We start from the raw sequence: 21,382 nt of genomic DNA on the forward strand, positions 1-21,382 counted from the left end.
GACGCCGGATCCAAGTTGAATCCGGACGTTTCACCATTTCGCCCACAGGCAGTTTTATATACTGCCGGAAAGCTGACAGTGCGCTGAGTTCAGCACACTGTCGGCTTTCCCGATGTGGGCCCAGTGTGAAGAGCTTACGGTCCGGTACCGTAGCTCTTCTATGGTCAGAAGAGCGTCTCTGACACTCAGTCAGAGACGTCCTTCTTCACAGCACAGCCAATCGCGCTGTGCTGTGAGAGCCGGGAGGAACGCCCCTTCCCTCCTTGATAATGCTCGTCTATGGACGAGTACTGCGAGCAGAGGGAGGGGGCGTTCCTCCCGGCTCTCACAGCACAGCGCGATTGGCTGTGCTGTGAAGAAGGACGTCTCTGACTGAGCGTCAGAGACGCTTTTCTGACCATAGAAGAGCTACGGTACCGGACCGTAAGCTCTTCACACTGGGCCCACATCGGGAAAGCCGACAGTGTGCTGAACTCAGCGCACTGTCAGCTTTCCGGCAGTATATAGAACTGCCTGTGGGCAAAATGGTGGAAGGTCCTCTTTAAACATTGAGGTGGAATGAAGGGGCTCATGACACTGGGGGCAGACAAAGGGAGGGGGGAGAACGGCATGACACTGGGGCAGAAATGGAGGGACATGAATCTGGGGGCAGAGATGGGGGGACATGAATCTGGGGGCAGAGATGGGGGGACATGAATCTGAGGGCAGAGATGGGGGGACATGAATCTTGGGGCAGATGAAGGGTGTATATGTAACTGGGGGAAAGATGGAGGGGGGACATATAGTTTACGGGTGACTGTAGGAGGATTATACAGTGTGGGGGCACATGAAAAATGAATGGGCGGAGTCAACATAAAAGTGGGTGGAGCTAAATTTGCCGCGGTGCGGCCCGCCGACTGGCTGGGATCTTGCTCTGCGGCCCACATGCTGAGTTGAGTTTGAGACCCCTGCTGTAGAGGGTAATGTGAAGTTTAGGGGCTTGCTATGGTCCAAAGTGTGTGAGATTGCAGAGATGGTGATGTCAGTTTGTTTTTTGCGGGGGTCGTGTGGAAAATGTATGTGGGTTATTGTATTGAAAAGTAGCCTATTGCGCAATCGGGTGTATTAACTATGTTTGTGGAAAATTTGAGCCAAATCGGTGGAGTGAGTTTTGTGTGATTGACCGCCAAACATCCGAACATCCAAACCCACAAACATTTCACATTTATAATATTAATAGGATTGAAGCAGAAAGTCTGCAGTAGAAAACGCCAGAAGACAACAACAGAGCCGATCAAATGCTTATCAAAACGCCACCAGGGAAAAGTGAGGTTTTTTGTTTGTTTGTTTTTTTTACCTCCTGCAGCCTGATTAAAATTTTTTTTTTTTTTACCTGGATAACCCATAGCAGTAAGTACTATTAAAAAAAAAAAAAAAAAAAATAAAAAATAAAAAAGAAACACTGAAATAGAAAGATCTTTTATTTAGCTAATAAGAACAATTTGGCTACAGTTTATGATTTGAAAGAGTTTCTCGCTAACAGCAATTCACCTCTCCCAGCCCTTTCCACCAGGTTGTTGTGGTACCATAAGACCCACAAGTCCAGCCGCCTCTTCAACAGAACGTTCTCCTTTGCCATGATATTCTGCGTGAAAGATAACATGGTTCCTCACGCTTTGCAGAAGACATAAATATGTAGATGCTTGGAAATGTAGCTCTTGGTGGGCTAAGCACAGCTTTTCACTGGTTACCTGCGAAGGCATATTACAATATTTAAATAACAAAATTCAAATGTGCAAAACTTACACCATACTTCAATCCTATGCATATAATCCTATATCTCTCTCTCATGTGAGAAACAGGGCTAAGAAGTTGGCGTTAAGACCAATTTTGGCTAAAGTTGGAAAAGGTTACTAACTCTGGCTTCAAAATAAAAATAACTATTTTTAACACTTTTATACGGTTACCTTTGTATAATCAATTAGATGTGACAACCAGTCTACTGCCCTGAATATAGCCATGGTATATTCATATATATATATATATATATATATATATATATGAAACGCAACTATTCAATAGTACTATTTCTCTTGTTCTGTTTGCCGGTTGCAATTCTCAGTATCTGCTCTTGTTTCTTTCATACGAACACTTTAATAGGATTTCAATCACTGCCTTTTTAATGAATTATAGGTGTTTACTGCTTCTAGATGACTGAGGCTGTCAGTCTTTTGTGAAAGAGTCGGAGGAGGTTCAGGAGTTGGTGGTATGTGACAAAATGGAGGCATCAGAAGTTAGACTTACCAGTTGAACAAGCTCTACTAAGCAGGGCCAGATTGTGCAACAAAAGCAGATTCAGTTACCTTTTAGCTTAGCTGCAGAGAACAGACTATCAAGGCCATAAAACCAGATCACTAAGGTTCCGTTTCCACGGAGTAACGCGCCGCTCATTCTGACATGTAAACACGTGTCAGAGTGAGCGCTGTAAAACAAAATCCCATTGACTTTAATGGGTGCCGTCTTACGCATGCTACACATTGAAATCAATGGGTTAAAAAGCCTCCCATTGATTTCAATGTGTAGCGAGCGTAAGACGGCACCCATTGAAGCCAATGGGATTCTGTTTTACAGCGCTCACTCTGACACGTGTTTACGTGTCAGAATGAACGGCCCGTTACTCCTTTGAATCGGAGCCTAACAAAACACAGCTTCTATGATTATGTTACCGCCTCCCCACCACCATAGCACCAATTCTTTGTATCCTCCACTGTCTCTGGGGCAGTAGCATTATTAAATCAAAACAGGCAGTAAAAAAGGGCAGGCCACGATAGATGACCTAAGCAGCACCATACACCAAGAAGTGGGTACAGTCAGCTGCTCATCTATGATTTTGGAAGCCTAAGCCCTTATGACTATGCATAGGTACCTGATGGATTGTTTAGCGGTGCGTCCTAATACTGGTACTTAGTCCATATAGTGTATATAGACATTGTAGTTCTACTACTAATGCCCTGAATATAGACATGGTACAGTACTACAGTACTTGATGGAATTCTCAGTATGTGCTCTTATGATGCACAGTCTGCTGCATTTGTCCTGCATGCTGGATCTATTTTTCAGTGTCTACTTACACTCTGTATGTAGTTTGTAGGTATTTTCTCGTCTGTATTTATTTTGGGGTAAGAGGTTTGTACTTTGTTAGGGGGCCAGGGGTTTTTATTTTTATTTATTTTGAGTCTGTGCTGATTTTAGGATCTGGTCTAGTTCTACAGACACACACATTATGGCACAGTATCTAAATATTATAAAATAATACATTTTGCAGGTAAACACCAGTTTTAAATCATGCAGACATTAGTATTTGATCACTAATGTTTCAGACAAGTTAATCTCATTTCATAGGTCATGTAATTTTGAACCAAAACGTAATGCACTTTGATTAAAAATGTTGCTGCTATATGAGTGAAAAACCTCTCTCAAAGTTCCTGCCTCTAGGTGTCTCCCTTCTTCCTTTGTTACCAGGGAATTACGTCTTTACATATAACAGAAACAAGAAGAATCACAGTGAGTGGAGTGGTTGGTTCTCCATACAGCCTGCATACCTAGTAAACTGTTACTCTGTGCAACGGAATGAAGATTCTGCAAAGCTTACTTGTATCTACTTCTGGCTGCTTGTGTATGACTAATATCCCATCTGTAAACAGCAAGTGGCTTTACTGACTTGCTCAGATTGTTATTTTTTCTAGTGTTTTAGCTGCTTTGCTGCATGTATTTGCCCTTTACGTACAGTCTAGTGTTCCTAGATCTCCTATATTATGACTACTTGGGATTTTCTCGGCTAGTTGTAAAGTTTACTCATGGCAGAATGCAGAACTGATTACATTAGGCAGAGGGGCAGATTGCTCTTTACTGCACATGACCCCTGCCTGACAGAGAAATGTAAAATGTGTGTCAGACATAATGTGATTATTACCAGCAGAAAAACTGGTAGGACATGATGCATGAAGGCTTATATTAGTTTCACATTAGTAATCAGATTTTCGTCATTTTGGTCTGCTTAAAAACTAGTTACCCCTAGATACCACGGACCCCACAGACATTTTCTCCACTTGTTCAGTGAAAACAAAGTCCTCCTTGCAGAACTTTTCTGCAAGGAGTCTCCAACACGTGTGAATCCAGCTTTATATAAAACGGTCTGCTCCGACTCTGCACATATTTCAACTTGTCATGAAAACTCAAGTACCCTTTAACATGCCAACATAGAATTTCAATTCTATGGTCACACAGTTTTTGGCTAGTTTTTCAGCCTCAAAAAAATAAAATTAGGAAGATATGGCTATAACTGTACTTCCATTTATCATCTGTGCAACTGTATAAGAGTACTTGGCCAATATTTAGCAAGAGAGAAGGGGTGAGCAGTAAGAGTGGCAATGCATCATAGAAAAACCCCTGTAAGTGCTCATCTTTTATTAGTTTCAAATCCAAGCACATAAGGACAACACTGCACCTACTACTGCACCTTGTCACTTGACAATTTTAGGAGATATGTCCCCTTCCTCGTGCACTAATTTCAGTTGGGCTCCCACCAATTACCAGAAACTTAATCCTACCCCAGTGAAGTACCCCACTGCTTCCAACCACAAAACCGCGACTAGGAAGAGTCTGAATGGAGAAGCAGTCAGGCATGCTTCATTTACATCCGCGCCAGAGTCTACGTTTGAGACTCCATCAAAAATCACCAAAGGTCCTGAATGGAAGACTTTTTCCTCTGCCAGTTTTAGTTTAAAAACAACGGACAACCGACTGACTCCCATTATAGTCAATGGGGTCGTCCGGGCTCAGTGTGTAACTGCTGACCAAAGTAAAGAACATGCTTCATTAGTGTGAATGTAGCATCAGACATCATGCACACAACTGCAAGTAATTTGTGGTCCACAAAATATGGCTAAATGTTCAATTTTTCAGGTCCATGTGTCATCAATGTGTCTTCACATTGATGTATTTCCGCAAAACCTGTCATTGCACCAGTCTTTCATCTGTATTTGTGGATCAGCAAAAAAACCCCAAACAAACAAAAAACCATTGGGTGGCTAAGTAGCTGTTTTGCAAATACGAACATCACTTGCATTATATCCGTGTGACGTCCATTGTTTTCTGTGTCTGTATGGCTATAACTGTGTCTGTGCCGCAAACACACAGCAGAATAGAACATGTTCTGAGTTTTGTGGCGCAGATTCTAGGCCCACACAAGGACCCGTGGTACACAGTAGACCCATTGGACCCATTTAAATTAATGGGTAAACGTGCCATCCAGGAAATACCAGGATAGCACACTGAAATAGCAAATGCATGAAGCTTATGGAGGTTGTCCATGCTAAAATAATATTTTTAACTAGGTCAGGGGAGGAGAAAAAAATTAAAAAACAAAAAAGAAACGAAAAACCATACTGGTCTGTCCCCGATGCTCCAATGTCTTGCTGCTCAACTCTCTTCTTTTCCAGCTGTGATGTTCTGGGTCCTCAGTGGTCCTCTTTTTCAGTCTCAGGCCTTACTATAACTCCTAAGCAGCATGCAAGCTGTCTCGGAGTTATATTTGACTCAGACCTTTCCTTCACCCCCCATATTGAATCCCTCGCACGCTCATGTCACCTCCACCTCAAAAACATCTCCAGAATACGCTCTTTCCTTACCAGAGATACATTAAAGACACTTATTGGGGGGCGTTGTTATGTCAGTCCAGGTAGCTGCAACGGGGCTAAGGAACAGCAGTAGGGAATCTCGCCCTGCACTACTCCATCTAGCTATCCCGGTCCCTGCCTCACGGGTGTGGGTCGGCTGTTCTCAGGCTAAGCCTGACCCCGACGGCTCCTCTCTCACTGAAACCGTAGGCCTAGATGGAAGTGGGAGAAGGAATGCCCTATAAGATCTCTAGGGACTGGAGACTAAAGGGGGTCACCCCTAACGAAGAAGGGAAGCTGCTACTGACACGGACGGACAAGGGTGTGCGCTGACTAACAACACAAGCAGCACACAGGAAAAATGTGGGAACGGATTCCCCTACACCAATATGGGAAGGTACCTTACACTAGGAAACAAACACAGGAAAATGGAGTAGAAATCAAAGGATAAGGCAATTCACTCACACAGTCAATTACACACAGAGGTAGGATTGGTGAACACAGAAGGGAAAACTAACACACCAACTAGTTAACCCAATCCTCCCAAAAACCAACCACAGAACTTCCTATATCTCAGATAACCTCCTGCTAAGGCCTAGCACTGTAAAAGAGGCACTCAGCACAGAACCATGGGAGGCATGGGTTTAAATACAGAGTAGAGACCACTCCTCCCAGGTGCAAATGGGAGAACAGACTAATCAACCAGGAAATAAAGCTGCCTACCAACAGTGCGCGCGTGCAAGTCAGAAGGTGTGCACCAATACCCACGACAGGACAACCCCGCAGCGCCAGAATGCCACCCCGGACACCGCGCAGCCAAAAACTCCCCAGGTAAAAAAAATAGAAAGCAATGAACCTAAATACTCCTAACAGGCATGGCCTGGCAATGTTTCTGTGCAGCCGCACTTCACCTCGGCTCCCACCCGACAGCTTCCCCGTGCCTCTTGCCGCACTGACCGGCTGCCAAACACGAGTTCCATGGGCAGATCCAGGAAGGGTCCTGCCCGCTCCTCGTCCACACCGTCTCCCCTGACTCCGGGAGTGGCGCTACATAGACTTTTCGGCTCCGCTGCTGCTGCTGACGGGCCATCCAAGATGGCGCCCGCCACGTGTCCGGACCAACAGGGCTCACATAACAGCGATGCTGCTTCAGCCTCCTCACAGCAGGGGCCCCTGGACGGCTCTTCATCAAGCTCCCTGGCCTCCAGCCCGCTCCTGCCGGCCCAGCAAGCCTCCCTCCTGTGCACTCCGCCGACAGCCTCTCCTCCAGGTACTAGCAGCAGGGATCTGGGGTCTGCCTCTCCCTTTCATCAGGCCCCTATCCTGGCCTCAGACATGAACTGGCCCTCTCTCTCTGCCTCTCCCATACTGGCTCCATCTCATAGGGACCTGAGCTCCCCTGTTCCCCTGGCCCAGTCTTCTACTTCCCTGGACACCCCACCTGTGCAACCCCCACGGTCTTCCTTGTCATGGCCTGCTACTAACCCCGTCCCCTTGAAAAAATTTTTTTTTGTTTTGTATGAAGTTATGCACCAAAGTGAATCAAAATAAAGGTTGAAAAAGGTGCACTAAAATATAACTTTTATTGGTAAACTTAAAAGCCTAATAACCACACGATAAAATGGTCAAACATATATAGGGCAATTAGGATCCAGTATAGGAATGCTTTGTTTTTTGTGTGAGAATCCTATAAAGGAGGTGTAGGGGTTCCCCTCAGTTTAGGTTCTGCAAATAGAATTAATATTGAGATAGAAGTCCGGAGGGACCCAACCTAACCAATCAGGGATTCACACCAGTTTGTTTGTTTGAGCAATTCAGACAGCATTCACACACAGATCCTAATTGCCCTATATATGTTTGACCATTTTATCGTGTGGTTATTAGGCTTTTAAGTTTACCAATAAAAGTTATATTTTAGTGCACCTTTTTCAACCTTTATTTTAACCCCGTCCCCTTGCCTGCATGCTCCTTGGGCCCCCCTGTTGCTCCCCCTGGCAGTCAGCCCCTGGGTTCTTCTCCAACCTCCCGTCATGCTATCCTGGACTCTTCCGGCCCTGTGGCTCCTCTGGGTGATGCCCTTAGTGAATTACGTCGCCTCAGTTCTACTATCAGTGCTATCCCGACCAAGGCTGACATGGAATCTTACGTACTGAGACTGGAGCAATCATATAAAGCCGAATTAGCTGCTGTTTCCTCCTCTGTCAAGCGCCTGGAACACTGTGTGTCTGCGGTCGAGGCCTCGTCCTCTTCCACCTCTGTTGTATTGGACTCTCACGCCAAGGTCCTGCAGGCTCGTGATGGGCTTACAACACCTCTGATGCTTTGGATGACTTGGAAAATCGCAACAGGCGTAACAATATCCGAGTCAGGTCCTCCCGGAATCAGTTGACCCGAGGCATCTGGATTTGACCCTTTGTTCTATCTTCAACTCCCTGCTGGGCGTCCCGCCGGACTCTCCCCTGGAATTAGACTATGCCCATAGGGCCCTGGGCAATCCGCGTGATGTTATCTGTCGAGTCCATCGCTACCAACTTAAGGAGCGGATTATGCGAAAGGCCAGAGACTCAGACCAGGTTCTCTTCCAAGACCGCCCGATCCAGCTCCTGCCTGACCTTTCCCGTATTACGCTGGCTAAGCGGAAGGCCTTGAAACCTCTCCTTGATGTCCTGGTGCGTAACAACATTTCTTATTCCTGGAGCTTCCCGTTCCGCCTGCAAGTTCGGAGAGATGGCTGCCTTCTCACTCTGCACCATCCGGACGAGATCCCGGCCTTCATGTTGGCCCTCCACCTACCTCCCGTGGACATTCCCAGTTGGCCGGCGCCTCTGCTACCTACCCGCGTCCAGTTCTGCCGCGGAGAACCCAACCCCTCCAGTGCCCCGTTCCAGGTTCCCAGATCCGTGTACCTCCAGGCGAGAGGCCCCCCACCTTGAACTGGCCCTACTGGTTCGTTTGTTTGGTTTATTATTGTCTGGTCTACTAATGTCTTCACAATTATTTTCTTCCTCCTCACTCTAGACCTGGCCAGTTGTTGGTGCGTTGTACTGATGATTATTTAATGGTCTTCTGTGGCACGGGGTCTTCGGGGGGAGCCACCTTCTTTTTTGCTTGGCTTTTCTCCCCCCGGGGTCCTCGCGTGTGTAGCGCGATTTCTGGTGAGTTTGTCACCGCTCCCCACTTTTTCCAGGGAGGTCTCTCCTCCCCCACCTAGTGGTATTTGTTTTGCATGTTCTTTCCTCTCACTTTTTATCTCTATCTCTTCTTCTGTTTGCTGTTTCTCGACCTCGTGTTAGGTTCTCCTTTTGTTTCTGTCTCCCCCGTTTGTCTGTTTCCCTCTGTCCCCTCTTCTGAGACCTGTCCTAGGATGGCCTCGGTCACTTTTTGCTCCCTTAACGCTAGGGGTCTCAACACACCCCAGAAGAGAAACCAAATCCTCTACCAGTCTCATTCTCTCATTTTGATTTTACAGGAGACGCACTTCCGGAAGGACCATATCCCTGCGATCCGCAACCGCTATTATCCGACATGGTACCACAGCGCCAACCTGTCCGCTAAATCAAAGGGGGTCTCCATAGCCATTCATCGCTCTCTCCAATGTGAAGTAATGGGTTCGGTTATTGATCCGGAGGGCAGGTACGTTTTCTTGAAGCTATGTATTGGCAGCTCTGTTTTAACTGTAGTGGGGTGCTACCTTCCCAACCAGCGGCAGATAGTTTACTGTAGTTCCCTTCTGAACAAACTGGCGGACTTTTGTGAGGGGGTGGTGGTCCTGGGGGGTGACTAACTTTGTTCTTGACCCATCGGATGACTCCCTCCCCCAATGCCCCTGCCCAACTCCGAAAGCTTAAGGCCTCACTGCTCTCCCATCGCTTGGTAGATGTCTGGAGAGTCCTTAATCCCCAAGGTCGGGACTATACATACCACTCTCCCACCCACGGCTCTTATGGGATCCTATACCGGATCCCTTCCTTTATTTTCGTGCGATGGTTCTCCTTCGCCACCTGGACTGGCGCTATAGATATAGTTATAAGCAATGGGTTTCCCTGAAGGCTTCTCTTACTTCCTCCCACCTTCCTTCCGTCCCTTGGATACCTTCACATCTGCGCCTAGCTTCCATCTGCTCCTCCCAGTTGGCTTCTCACTTTCTATCGTTTTGGCCTTTGCCGTTCAGCCGCGTTGGCGAGGGTCCCAGGTCCCCTGAGCCCGTTGTTTAGAAATCCCATGTTTCTGCCGGGTGTTTCCGCCCGTCGCTTTCTGGGTTGGTATGCTTCTGGGTATGTCTGCCTTGGTTCCATTACGGGCTTCTCCCCCTCTCTCCCTTCGTTCACCCAATTGCAATCTGTTAGCCCGGACTTCACTCTTTCTTGGCTTGAATATCATCAGCTCTCTGATTTCTGGCGCAAATACTCGTTACACTATGTCCTCTCCTCTCCCCTCACGTCCCTGGAGAATCTGTTGAAGGGGACTACTCCCCCCCTCGTGCTCTCTCCCTTCTCTGCGATATCCTGCTGACTGCTGCTGGCCCGGGCCCACCCCCCTTATATTAGAGCTTGGGAGTCTGACTTAGGAACGGATCTGTCTGCCGCTAATTGGGATCGCTGTTTTCTGCTCTAGCACAAGCTGCTCTTATCCTGTAGTGCTCAGGAGAAAAAATTTAAACTACTGACCCGATGGTATCGCTGCCCCACCCTCCTCCATAAAATTTACCCTGCGGTCTCTGACCGGTGATGGCGCTGTGGTGCTGCCGAGGGTTTTATCTTGCATATTTTGTGGGATTGTGGAGAGATTCAGCCCTTCTGGATGTCTATGTTCTCCCTGTACGAGAAGGTTTCTGGCCACTCTGGCTCTCCTCTCCCTTATCCCTGGCAAACTTTCTAGTCTTAAGGGCGATCTCCTGCGCCACTTCCTCACGGCTGCCAGAATGGTTATCCCCCGCCACTGGCACAGCTCCACCCCTCCCTCTCTGTTGGAATGGTTACAGGAGCTTATCCTTATTCATAGAATGGAGTATCTGGTGGCGATGGATCTGCCCGACTCCTCCAAGTCCGAAACCCTCTGGCGGCCGTGGGTGGTGTTTCAGGAATCCTCGTTATTCTCCACCCTATTTGCCTGATCTCCTTACCATATCTGCTCCCTGCTCTCTGATGCCTGTCCGCCTGTGTCTGTACCTTACCCTTGTTTCCCCCCCCTTCATACTTGTGTTCGTCCCTAGTACGTGGGTCTTGCTTTGTCTATCTTTCTCTCCCCTTTTTTTTCTTTTCTCTCACTCTTTTTTCCATCCCGTTTTCTTGTTTTGTCTTTATTTGACTTGTTAGGTTTATGTTGTCTCCATGAGGACTATGTTTAGCCTAAAGGGGTTTCCCCCTAGTGCCTACTTTACACTGCGGCCCTGTGTGGCCCCCCTGTTGCCTTTTGGGCTTGTTATACCCTCATCACTTGTTTAACCCTTTTGTTTATATGTTTGTTATTTCTTGTTTGAAAAAATTCTCAATAAAAATTGATTATTGTCATTTTCACCTTGACCTTACTAATCGGTCTTCCCCTTACTAAACTCTCCCCTCTACAATCTATTCTGAATGCAGCAGCCAGGCTCATCTATCAGTCCAGATGCTACAGCGATGCCTCTGCCCTGTGCCAGTCACTACACTGGCTTCCTGTTCATTGTAGAATAAAATCTAAAGTTATCACCTTCATCCACAAGGCTCTCCATAATGCTGCACCTCCCTACATTTCCTCAGGTTTTCCCTGCCTCCTTGATCGCTGTGTATACACAGCTATGGGTGCGTCTGACCAGTCGGTCACGTGATCCGCCGGACTCAGCGTCTTACAAGAGCTGTTGGGTCCTACAGGACCCAGAGCAGCTTTATAAGATGTATATACAACCGTGCAGAAGGCTGCATTCTTCCTGCAATTGGAGCTAAATGTAACAGCCCCTGTTGTAGGGGCTGTTGTCCAATACAACAAAAAAAGTGATCAGATGTCCCCAAAGGTCTATTGTGACCTTATGGGGACACAATTTGAAAAAAATGAAAATAAAAATGAGAAAAGTTTTAAAAAAAATATAAAATAATACAGCAATAAAATGCCGTTACTAAAGGTTATAGCCCCACCCCCGACGACACCATACAAAATGAAAACTACCGTAACAGAGAGGAAAAACTATTTTATAAAGCACTTTGTGTCCTTAAATAAAAAACGCAAGGTGAACGCTACAATTTCCCTCCTATTTTGTCTATATTTTCCCAGATATAAAAAAAAATTAAATACATTCAAAAACGGGTGGGCAATTAATTTTCCCATGGGGCCACATGAGAAATTGTAATGGTTCTAGAGGACCATGCGCGCCGTGGCAAATTTAGCTCCACCCACTTATCCGCTGACTCTGCCCATTCTCAATCATTTTTCAATGTGCCCCACAAAGTAAAATCCTCCTACAGTCACCCTAACATTATACACCTCCACATTATAATGTTTCCCTCCAAATGTCCCACAGTATAAAGTCCCTCTCCTGGTGGGGGAAATTAAACTGGGGCAGCTGGAGGGGGACATTAAACTGGTGGCAACTAGAGCCAGACATGTCCCCCTCCAGCTACCCCCCATGGTTTAATATCCTCCTCCAGAAGGAGAGATTTGGGGGAAGAGATGTGGGGTTTGAGGGGAGAGATGTGGGGTGTGGGAGGGAGAGATGTGGGGTGCAGAGTAGTGTTGGGGTAGAGATGTGGGGTGCAGGGTGGAATGAAGGGGGAGAGATGTGGGGTGCAGGGTGTAGTTTGCAGGGAGATGTGGGGTGCAGGGTGTAGTGTGAAGGTTTACTGTGTGGGGGAGAGATGTGGGGTAAAGGTTTACTGTGTGGGGGAGAGATGTAAGGTGCAGGGTGTAGTGTGGGGGGAGGAGATGTGAGGTGCAGGATGTAGTGTTGGGGGTAGATAGGTGGGGTGCGGGGTGGAGTGTTGGGGGAGATATGTGGGGTGCAGGGTGTAATGTGTTGTGAGAACAATGTGGGGTGCAGGGTGTAGTGTGGGGAGGACGAACCGGTGGGAAGAGAGAGATGAAGGGTTCATAGTGGACTGTTGGGGGAGATGCAGGGTGTACTGTGGAGGGAGAGTTGCAGGGTGCACTATGTTCTATGGAGTGAGAGATACGGGGTGCACGATGGACTGTCGGAGGAGAGATATGTGGGGTGCACGATTGACTTTGGGGGGAAGTTGCTGGGTGCATGGTGTTCTGTGGGAGGATAGATGCTGGGTGCATGGTATACTGGTGGAGGTAGAGATGCAGGGTGAACTGTGGGGGGAGACGTGGGGTGCATGATGAACTGTGCGGGGGGGAGTTGTGGGGTGCTTGGTGAATTGGGGGGGATTTAGAGCTGTGTTACTTTAGGGGATGGCAAGCTATGGTTGATGCTTGGTGTATTTAGGGTAAGTTCACACAGGGTTTTTGGGCAGGATTTTGAGGCCATATCTGCCTCAAAATCCTGACCAAAAAAACTGCTCCCATTGAAATCAATGGGAGCCGGTCAGTTCTATTTTCAGGGAGCCGTTTGTTCCGGCTCCCAGAAAAAATAACAGACATGCTCAGTCTTCAGGCGGAGTCACCTCGCGACATCCACCTTGAAGACACTACCTCCTCCCGACTAGGCCCATTCATTTGGACCTAATACGGAACTCATTTGCATACCGAATGCCTTCTTCTTCACCTGCATCCTCCCCTTCTCTGTTGTCTTCCTTTTTCGTCAGCTCTAACGCCTGCGCAGTTGGCTCTGCAAGCGAGACACTGCGCATGCCGGCAGCCATATTTTCGAGGCCACAAGGGCAAGATTGCGCAGGTGTCAGAGCTGACAAAGAAGGAAGACGACAGAGAAGGGGAGGATGCAGGTGAAGAAGAAGGCGTAGCTGGAGAGAGGGTCTTGAGCAGCAGTGGGGACGCCCCCATCGCCGTTTGAGCGCTGGAGCCCACCCTCATTGTTGCGGAGAACTCATTAGCATACCGGTAAAAAACGGTATTTCTAAGGAGCGGCGCGGCGGAGACCACTTCTAAAGGTAAGAGACAAATAGCCTTTCTAAAGGCTATTCCGATGTCTAAAGCAGAAAAAACTGCGTTTTCGTGGTAGAATCCCTTTAATGTTCGTTGCTGTCATCCATCAACGGACATTAACAAGGGCTGCTATTACATAGGTGTGTTTTTGATCAAAGTAGAAACAACAGCACATGCGCTAATGTGAATAAAGACCACATATGTAATGGCACCCTAAGGCCAGTTTCACATGGACACATTTGGATGCCAGCTGTATATGATTTTAGGAGTCCCTGCTTCCTCGCAGCTTCAGTGTCCCATACTGTAATGTATGTGTGAAGCTGGCCTAAGGGTTACTAATATGTGAGGTGTCTGGAGGCAGTAATTAATAGAGATGAGCGAACACTATTCGAAACAGCCGTTTCGAATAGCAAGCTCCCATAGAAATGAATGGAAGCGGCCGGCATGCAGACTTTGCCGGCAGCCGGCCGCTTAGCCCCCCGCATGCTACGTCCATTCAGTTCTATGGGAGTGTGCTATTCGAAACGGCTGTTTCGAATAGTGTTTGCTCATGTCTATTAATTACTGAATAGAGAATAGTGTTTGCTCATCTCTAGTAATTAAGTAACTCCACTATGGAGATCCTTAAGGCTGCGGAAATGCACACTGCATAACAGACTACATTAATTTCTGCGTGGACAGCACGGTACCAACTAGAAAGGTGAGGTGTTTCTCCAATAACAAACCATGGATCAACTCTGAGATTAAAACTCTTCTCAAGGAAAAAAAAGCGAATTTTTAGGTCTGGGGGAAATGGGGAAGGGTAGAAGGTGTGGGACAGTCTTAAGGCTATATCTGGACACAAACAAACGGCAGCTCACCAGATAGAAGGTAACGAGCTTCATCTATTCTTCAATAGATTTGACTCCAAGCCTACGGTCCCTTCACCAGCATGTCAGTCAACCCCCCTCCCCTCACACACCAAGACCCTAACCCGCACCGACCTGCAGTCAACTACAATCTGACTATCTGATCCTCCAGGAGTCTCAGGTGTGTAGGGAAATCGAGAGGATTAAAGCAGACAAAGCTGGAGGACCTGATGGAATAAGCGCAAGAGTTCTTAAAATGTGCAGTGACCAGCTGGGTGGTATTATTACGCACATGTACAATATGAGTCTAAAGTTGGGAGGGGTACCTCAACTGTTGAAAACATCTTGTGTGGTACCAGTCCCAAAGAAACCCAACCCGATGGGCTACAATGACTACCGTCCTGTAGCACGGACATCCCATATGATGAAGGTCCTAGAGAGACTGGTCCTGACACACCTACGCCCCCTAGTGAGCTCCGCTCTGGACCCCCTCCAGTTTGCCGATATATCGCCAGGCATTGGGGTGGATGACGCCATCATCCACCTTCTTCATAGAGCTCTCTCTCACACAGAGAAACCCGGGAACACTGTGAGAATAATGTTCTTTGACTTCTCCATTGCTTTCAACATCATTCAGCCAGGGCTACTGAGGGAGAAGCTGAACCTTGGTGGTGTGGGCCATCACCTGTCCAACTGGATCATAGACTACCTGACAAACCGCCCTCAGTATGTGAGAGTCCAGGACTGTGTGTCTGACACTTTGATCTGTAGTACGGGGGCACCACAAGGTACATTTCTCTTCACACTGTACACTGCTGATTTTAGGCACAACTCATCCAGCTGTTACTTACAGAAGTACTCCGATGACTCTGCTATAGTAGGCCTCATCACTGATGGCGACGATAGGGAATACAGAGACTTAAACCGGGATTTTGTTGAATGGTGCCAGCGGAACCAGCTCAGGATTAATGCTGGGAAGACCAAGGAGATGGTGGTGGACTAGTAAACGGAGAAGTGCTCTGACCCCGGTGGAGATCCAAGGGACATGTATTGAGATAGTCAGGACCTATAAGTATCTGGGTGTGCTCCTCAACAATAAACTAGACTGGGCTGATCACCTGGAGGCGCTGCACAGAAAGGGTCACAACAGACTCTACCTGCTCAGGAGGCTGAGGGCCTTCAGAGTCCAGGGGCCACTTCTTAGGGCCTTCTTAAACTCTGTGGTTGCTTCAGCCATCTTTTTCGGTGTGGCCTGCTGGGGGAGCAGTATATCAACCAGGGACAGAAATAGACTTGACAGGCTGATCAGAAGGGCCAGCTCTGTCCTGGGGAGCCCCCTGGACCCAGTACAGGTGGTGGGTAACAGAAGGATACTGTCCGTGGTGACCTCCATGCGGGAGAACAAATCCCACCCCATGTATGGGACCTTGATGGGACTTGGCAGCACTGTAAGTGACCGTCTGCTCCACCCCAAGTGTGAGAAGGAGCGCTATCGCAGGTCCTTCCTTCCAACCGCGACCAGGCTGTATAATCTACATCAGTCCAAGTGAAGATCATTCCGTACAGAAAAATAATGATTATGAAGTCTTCCTTCTTTCTGCTTCTGTTCCTTAGCTGCTATGGACTCCTAGTATATCTTCTCTTTTCAGCATATGTGTGCCTACGTCTGTAATATATTACTGTGTATTATCCTGTAGATACAGCCAGGGCTACTGAGGGAGAAGCAGATGTACTACTATGCTGCTGTAACATGCTGAAATTTCCCCACTGTGGGACTATTAAAGGATCTTATCTTTTTTTGTTGCAGATTTTGTTGCAGTTTTTTGAGCCAAAGCCAAGAATGGCTACAAGAGGAATGGGAAATTTATAGGAAGTTGTTATACTTCTACCTTTTGCACAATCCACTTCTGGCTTTGGCTCAAAAAACTGCAACAAAGGCCCCACATTGCGTTTCTGCAGCGCAAAAATTCTGCGGAAAGAACCACCACGTGAACGCACTGCGGTTCTTTCCGCAGCGCTTTCAACAGGAAGTTTGCAGAGTTTTCCTCCACGGACTTTCTGTTTCCATTATATCTACGGGAAAGCTGTTGGTGTTTCCGTAGATAAAACTGACATGCTGCGATTTTCAAAAACGCAACGGTTTTGAAAATCGCAGTATGTCCATGCTACGGTTTTTTATGCAAAGTGGGCATGGGTTTCGCATGAATCCCATCCCCTTCACTTGCACTGTAAAACGCCGCAATTTTCCCGCAGCGTTTCCGCTGCTGGCAAATCGCTGCGTTTCCGTTCCGTGGGGCACCGGCCTAAAGGGTATTCTAGGAATATGCTGTTGAGCTCCACTTCTACACAGGTAGAATCTGTATGTCACATGGCCATGCTGCAGTTCAATCTAATTGAAATGAATGGGGATGAGCTGCAACACTAAGCACGGCCTCTATACAGTGTATGGCGCTGTGTTTGGTAAGCACAGAAGAGATCACAGCAATCAATATCATAGTCCCTGTAATCCCTTTAATTAATACCTTCATGTAACTCTAGGCTGAGGCCACACAAAATAGGACTGATCTACGGGCGGGTTCACACCTGCGCCTGGTCTCTGCTTTGTGAGTTTCCGTCTTGTGCCTGAGAAACCCTGATGGAAACCTGGCATTCAGTGTCCGCAGCGAAGCAGTTTTTTTTTTTTAACCGGACACAAGTCCTGCATGTCTCACTTTGTGTCCAGTTAAAAAAACGGATTAGCCACAGAGACTAGAAGACGCTCATGGGCAGACACTTTGCAAAACCATTCAAATGAATGGGTTTGAAAAGTGACTGCCGGTTTTCGTCTTCTGCCCAAGAAACTGGACAGAAGACGGAAACCCGCAAAGCGGAGACCGGGCGCAGGTGTGAACCCGCCCTAACATACATTCAGCACAGTTTACTATACAATTATATAGTGAATGCTGGATATTACCGGAAAACAGCGGCTTCACTCACAAAACTGCTGCCGATGTTACAAGCAGTGCGGCTACTATATATAAGTAGAATACGGTACTCATATTATAAGCCTACATTCACACCACACTGAATAATGGTCATGTCATTATATGGCAGCCTTACATTCAATGAGGGGATTCACATATCCGGGTCACGGACCGTCAAACAATACAACATGTTCTCTTTCCTCACAGATCTCTTCATACACTGACTATATACTATCTTATAGCATACATGGATACAGTGTGAGATGGCTAAATACTAAACTCACTGGAAAGGACCTCACCATCCACTTTTTTGAACATATTCAAAGAAAACCTAAAATGTGTCTGGTCCTGGATCAGAAATTGGCCCGGTACTGAAGTGACTAGCCCATAATCATATACCACCTAGTGAAGCTTGGTAAAAGGAAAGAAAAAGTGTATATATCGCCCGGTTATGCATGTACGACACCTTGGTGCATGTTTGTAACATATTTTCCTCCACATAAAAGATTATGATTAACATCTTGTAAACTCAGATTTGTGTAGATTACCTGGTTCTTCCTGAACTGCTCCCGTACATATTTGCATACCATTGTCTTTCTGTAACGATCCGCACCGCAATTCAGACGCAACTCTTGCAAAATTCTGCGGAACGTGTGTAAGGGCTTTCCTAGAGAGGTCATTTTACACGGTAGAGGATACAAGTGAGGTCGTGACGACACTAGATGCTGCTTCCGAGTGAAAGGACTCTCGATGACGTCATGACCATGTGATCAGACTTGTGGGCGGAGCTATTCTGGATGATTCAGGACAGTGTAGTGTTTCACAGGGAAAGCCAATTGTTGGTGCGGAGACTGATAGAAGGTGAGCAGTAGAGAAGAGAGTAAGAGGGGGACATGGGGGACAGGTTGTGTGTGAGCAAAGGGCGGAGTGGGGGTGCTGGCTGTATGCGAGGACGCTGGAGGAGTGGGGGTGCTGGCTGTATGTGAGGACGCTGGAGGAGTGGGGGTGCTGGCTGTATGCGAGGACGCTGGAGGAGTGGGGGTGCTGGCTGTATGCGAGGACGCTGGAGGAGTGGGAGTGCTGGCTGTATGCGAGGAGTGGGGGTGCTGGCTGTATGTGAGGACACTGGAGGAGTGGGGGTGCTGGCTGTATGTGAGGACACTGGAGGAGTGGGGGTGCTGGCTGTATGTGAGGAGTGGGGGTGCTGGCTGTATGTGAGGACACTGGAGGAGTGGGGGTGCTGGCTGTATGTGAGGACGCTGGAGGAGTGGGGGTGCTGGCTGTATGTGAGGGCACTGGAGGAGTGGGGGTCCTGGCTGTATGCGAGGACACTGGAGGAGTGGGGGTGCTGGCTGTATGTGAGGACTCTGGAGGAGTGGGGGGTGCTGGCTGTATGTGAGGGCGCTGGAGGAGTGGGGGTGCTGGCTGTATGTGAGGACGCTGGAGGAGTGGGGGTGCTGGCTGTATGTGAGGACGCTGGAGGAGTGGGGGTGCTGGCTGTATGTGAGGGCGCTGGAGGAGTGGGGGTCCTGGCTGTATGTGAGGACGCTGGAGGAGTGGGGGTGCTGGCTGTATGTGAGGGTGCTGGAGGAGTGGGGGTCCTGGCTGTATGTGAGGACGCTGGAGGAGTGGGGGTGCTGGCTGTATGTGAGGGCGCTGAAGGAGTGGGAGTGCTGGCTGTATGTGAGGACGCTGGAGGAGTGGGGGTGCTGGCTGTATGTGAGGACGCTGGAGGAGTGGGGGTGCTGGCTGTATGTGAGGACGCTGGAGGAGTGGGGGTGCTGGCTGTATGTGAGGACGCTGGAGGAGTGGGGGTGCTGGCTGTATGCGAGGACGCTGGAGGAGTGGGGGTGCTGGCTGTATGCGAGGACAATGGAGGAGTGGGGGTGCTGGCTGTATGTGAGGACTCTGGAGGAGTGGGGGGTGCTGGCTGTATGTGAGGGCGCTGGAGGAGTGGGGGTGCTGGCTGTATGTGAGGACGCTGGAGGAGTGGGGGGTGCTGGCTGTATGTGAGGACGCTGGAGGAGTGGGGGGTGCTGGCTGTATGTGAGGACGCTGGAGGAGTGGGGGTGCTGGCTGTATGCGAGGACACTGGAGGAGTGGGGGTGCTGGCTGTATGTGAGGACGCTGGAGGAGTGGGGGGTGCTGGCTGTATGTGAGGACGCTGGAGGAGTGGGGGTGCTGGCTGTATGCGAGGACACTGGAGGAGTGGGGGTGCTGGCTGTATGTGAGGACGCTGGAGGAGTGGGGGGTGCTGGCTGTATGTGAGGACGCTGGAGGAGTGGGGGGTGCTGGCTGTATGTGAGGACGCTGGAGGAGTGGGGGTGCTGGCTGTATGCGAGGACACTGGAGGAGTGGGGGTGCTGGCTGTATGTGAGGACGCTGGAGGAGTGGGGGGGTGCTGACTGTATGTGAGGATGCTGGAGGAGTGCTGGCTGTATGCGAGGACGCTGGAGGAGTGGGGGTGCTGACTGTATGTGAGGATGCTGGAGGAGTGGGGGTGCTGGCTGTATGCGAGGACGCTGGAGGAGTGGGGGGTGCTGGCTGTATGCGAGGACGCTGGAGGAGTGTGGGGGGGGTGCTGGCTGTATGTGAGGATTCTGGAGGAGTGGGGGGTGCTGGCTGTATGCGAGGACGCTGGAGGAGTGGGGGGTGCTGGCTGTATGTGAGGACGCTGGAGGAGTGGGGGGTGCTGGCTGTATGTGAGGACGCTGGAGGAGTGGGGGGTGCTGGCTGTATGTGAGGGCGCTGGAGGAGTGGGGGTGCTGGCTGTATGTGAGGACGCTGGAGGAGTGGGGGGTGCTGGCTGTATGTGAGGGCGCTGGAGGAGTGGGGGTGCTGGCTGTATGTGAGGGCGCTGGAGGAGTGGGGGTGCTGGCTGTATGTGAGGGCGCTGGAGGAGTGGGGGTGCTGGCTGTATGTGAGGACGCTGGAGGAGTGGGGGTGCTGGCTGTATGTGAGGACGCTGGAGGAGTGGGGGTGCTGGCTGTATGTGAGGACGCTGGAGGAGTGGGGTGCTGGCTGTATGCGAGGACGCTGGAGGAGTGGCAAGGGGGTGAAGGCTGTATGTGAGGACGCTGGAGGAGTGGGGGTGCTGGCTGTATGTGAGGACGCTGGAGGAGTGAGGATGCTGGCTGTATGTGAGGACGCTGGAGGAGTGGGGGGTGCTGGCTGTATGCGAGGACGCTGGAGGAGTGGGGGGTGCTGGCTGTATGTGAGGATGCTGGAGGAGTGGGGGTGCTGGCTGTATGTGAGGAGTGGAGGTGCTGGCTGTATGCGAGGACGCTGGAGGAGTGGGGGGTGCTGGCTGTATGTGAGGATGCTGGAGGAGTGGGGGTGCTGGCTGTATGTGAGGACGCTGGAGGAGTGGGGGGTGCTGGCTGTATGTGAGGACGCTGGAGGAGTGGGGGGGTGCTGACTGTATGTGAGGATGCTGGAGGAGTGCTGGCTGTATGCGAGGACGCTGGAGGAGTGGGGGGTGCTGGCTGTATGTGAGGACGCTGGAGGAGTGGGGGTGCTGGCTGTATGTGAGGGCGCCATTTTGTGGCAGTCTGTTGCATGAGCATGTAACAGACCACTGGAAAATGTTGGCAGAGCATGTGCGATCGGCGTATGGCATGGCGTCAGATGCCTACGCAAGGCTGACGATCGGGAGAAGATGGAGGGGTGTTAACAGAAGTAACTAAGTGGTGGGTGAGAGGTTATGACTCGGGGGTAGTTAGAGCACAGGAGGAAAACCCCAGTGCACTGTGAGTGTAAGTTGCATATCGCAATAAACAGATTTTTACAGAAATGGCAGGGAGAAGTAGAGAATGGAAGGTAGGAGTAGAATAGCCTCTTTAAAGGCTATTCCAATGTGCCATTAGTTCAAAAGGTGATT

The 21,382-nt window shown here is 49.2% G+C and overlaps 1 protein-coding gene across 1 annotated transcript; it reads right to left on the reverse strand.

The window, feature by feature from the left end:
* Window positions 1-1,457: 1,457 nt before the first annotated feature.
* Window positions 1,458-18,271, reverse strand: FMC1 (formation of mitochondrial complex V assembly factor 1). The gene is made up of 2 exons (XM_075287697.1): window positions 18,051-18,271; window positions 1,458-1,730 (listed from the first exon to the last, which is right to left on the reverse strand). Exons 1-2 carry the CDS (start codon window positions 18,180-18,182, stop codon window positions 1,527-1,529), a joined length of 336 nt encoding a protein of 111 aa, XP_075143798.1. The 5' UTR covers window positions 18,183-18,271; the 3' UTR covers window positions 1,458-1,526.
* Window positions 18,272-21,382: the final 3,111 nt, after the last annotated feature.

This window comes from Leptodactylus fuscus, chromosome 9 (assembly GCF_031893055.1).
Source record: "Leptodactylus fuscus isolate aLepFus1 chromosome 9, aLepFus1.hap2, whole genome shotgun sequence".
NCBI classification, from domain to species: domain Eukaryota; kingdom Metazoa; phylum Chordata; class Amphibia; order Anura; family Leptodactylidae; genus Leptodactylus; species Leptodactylus fuscus.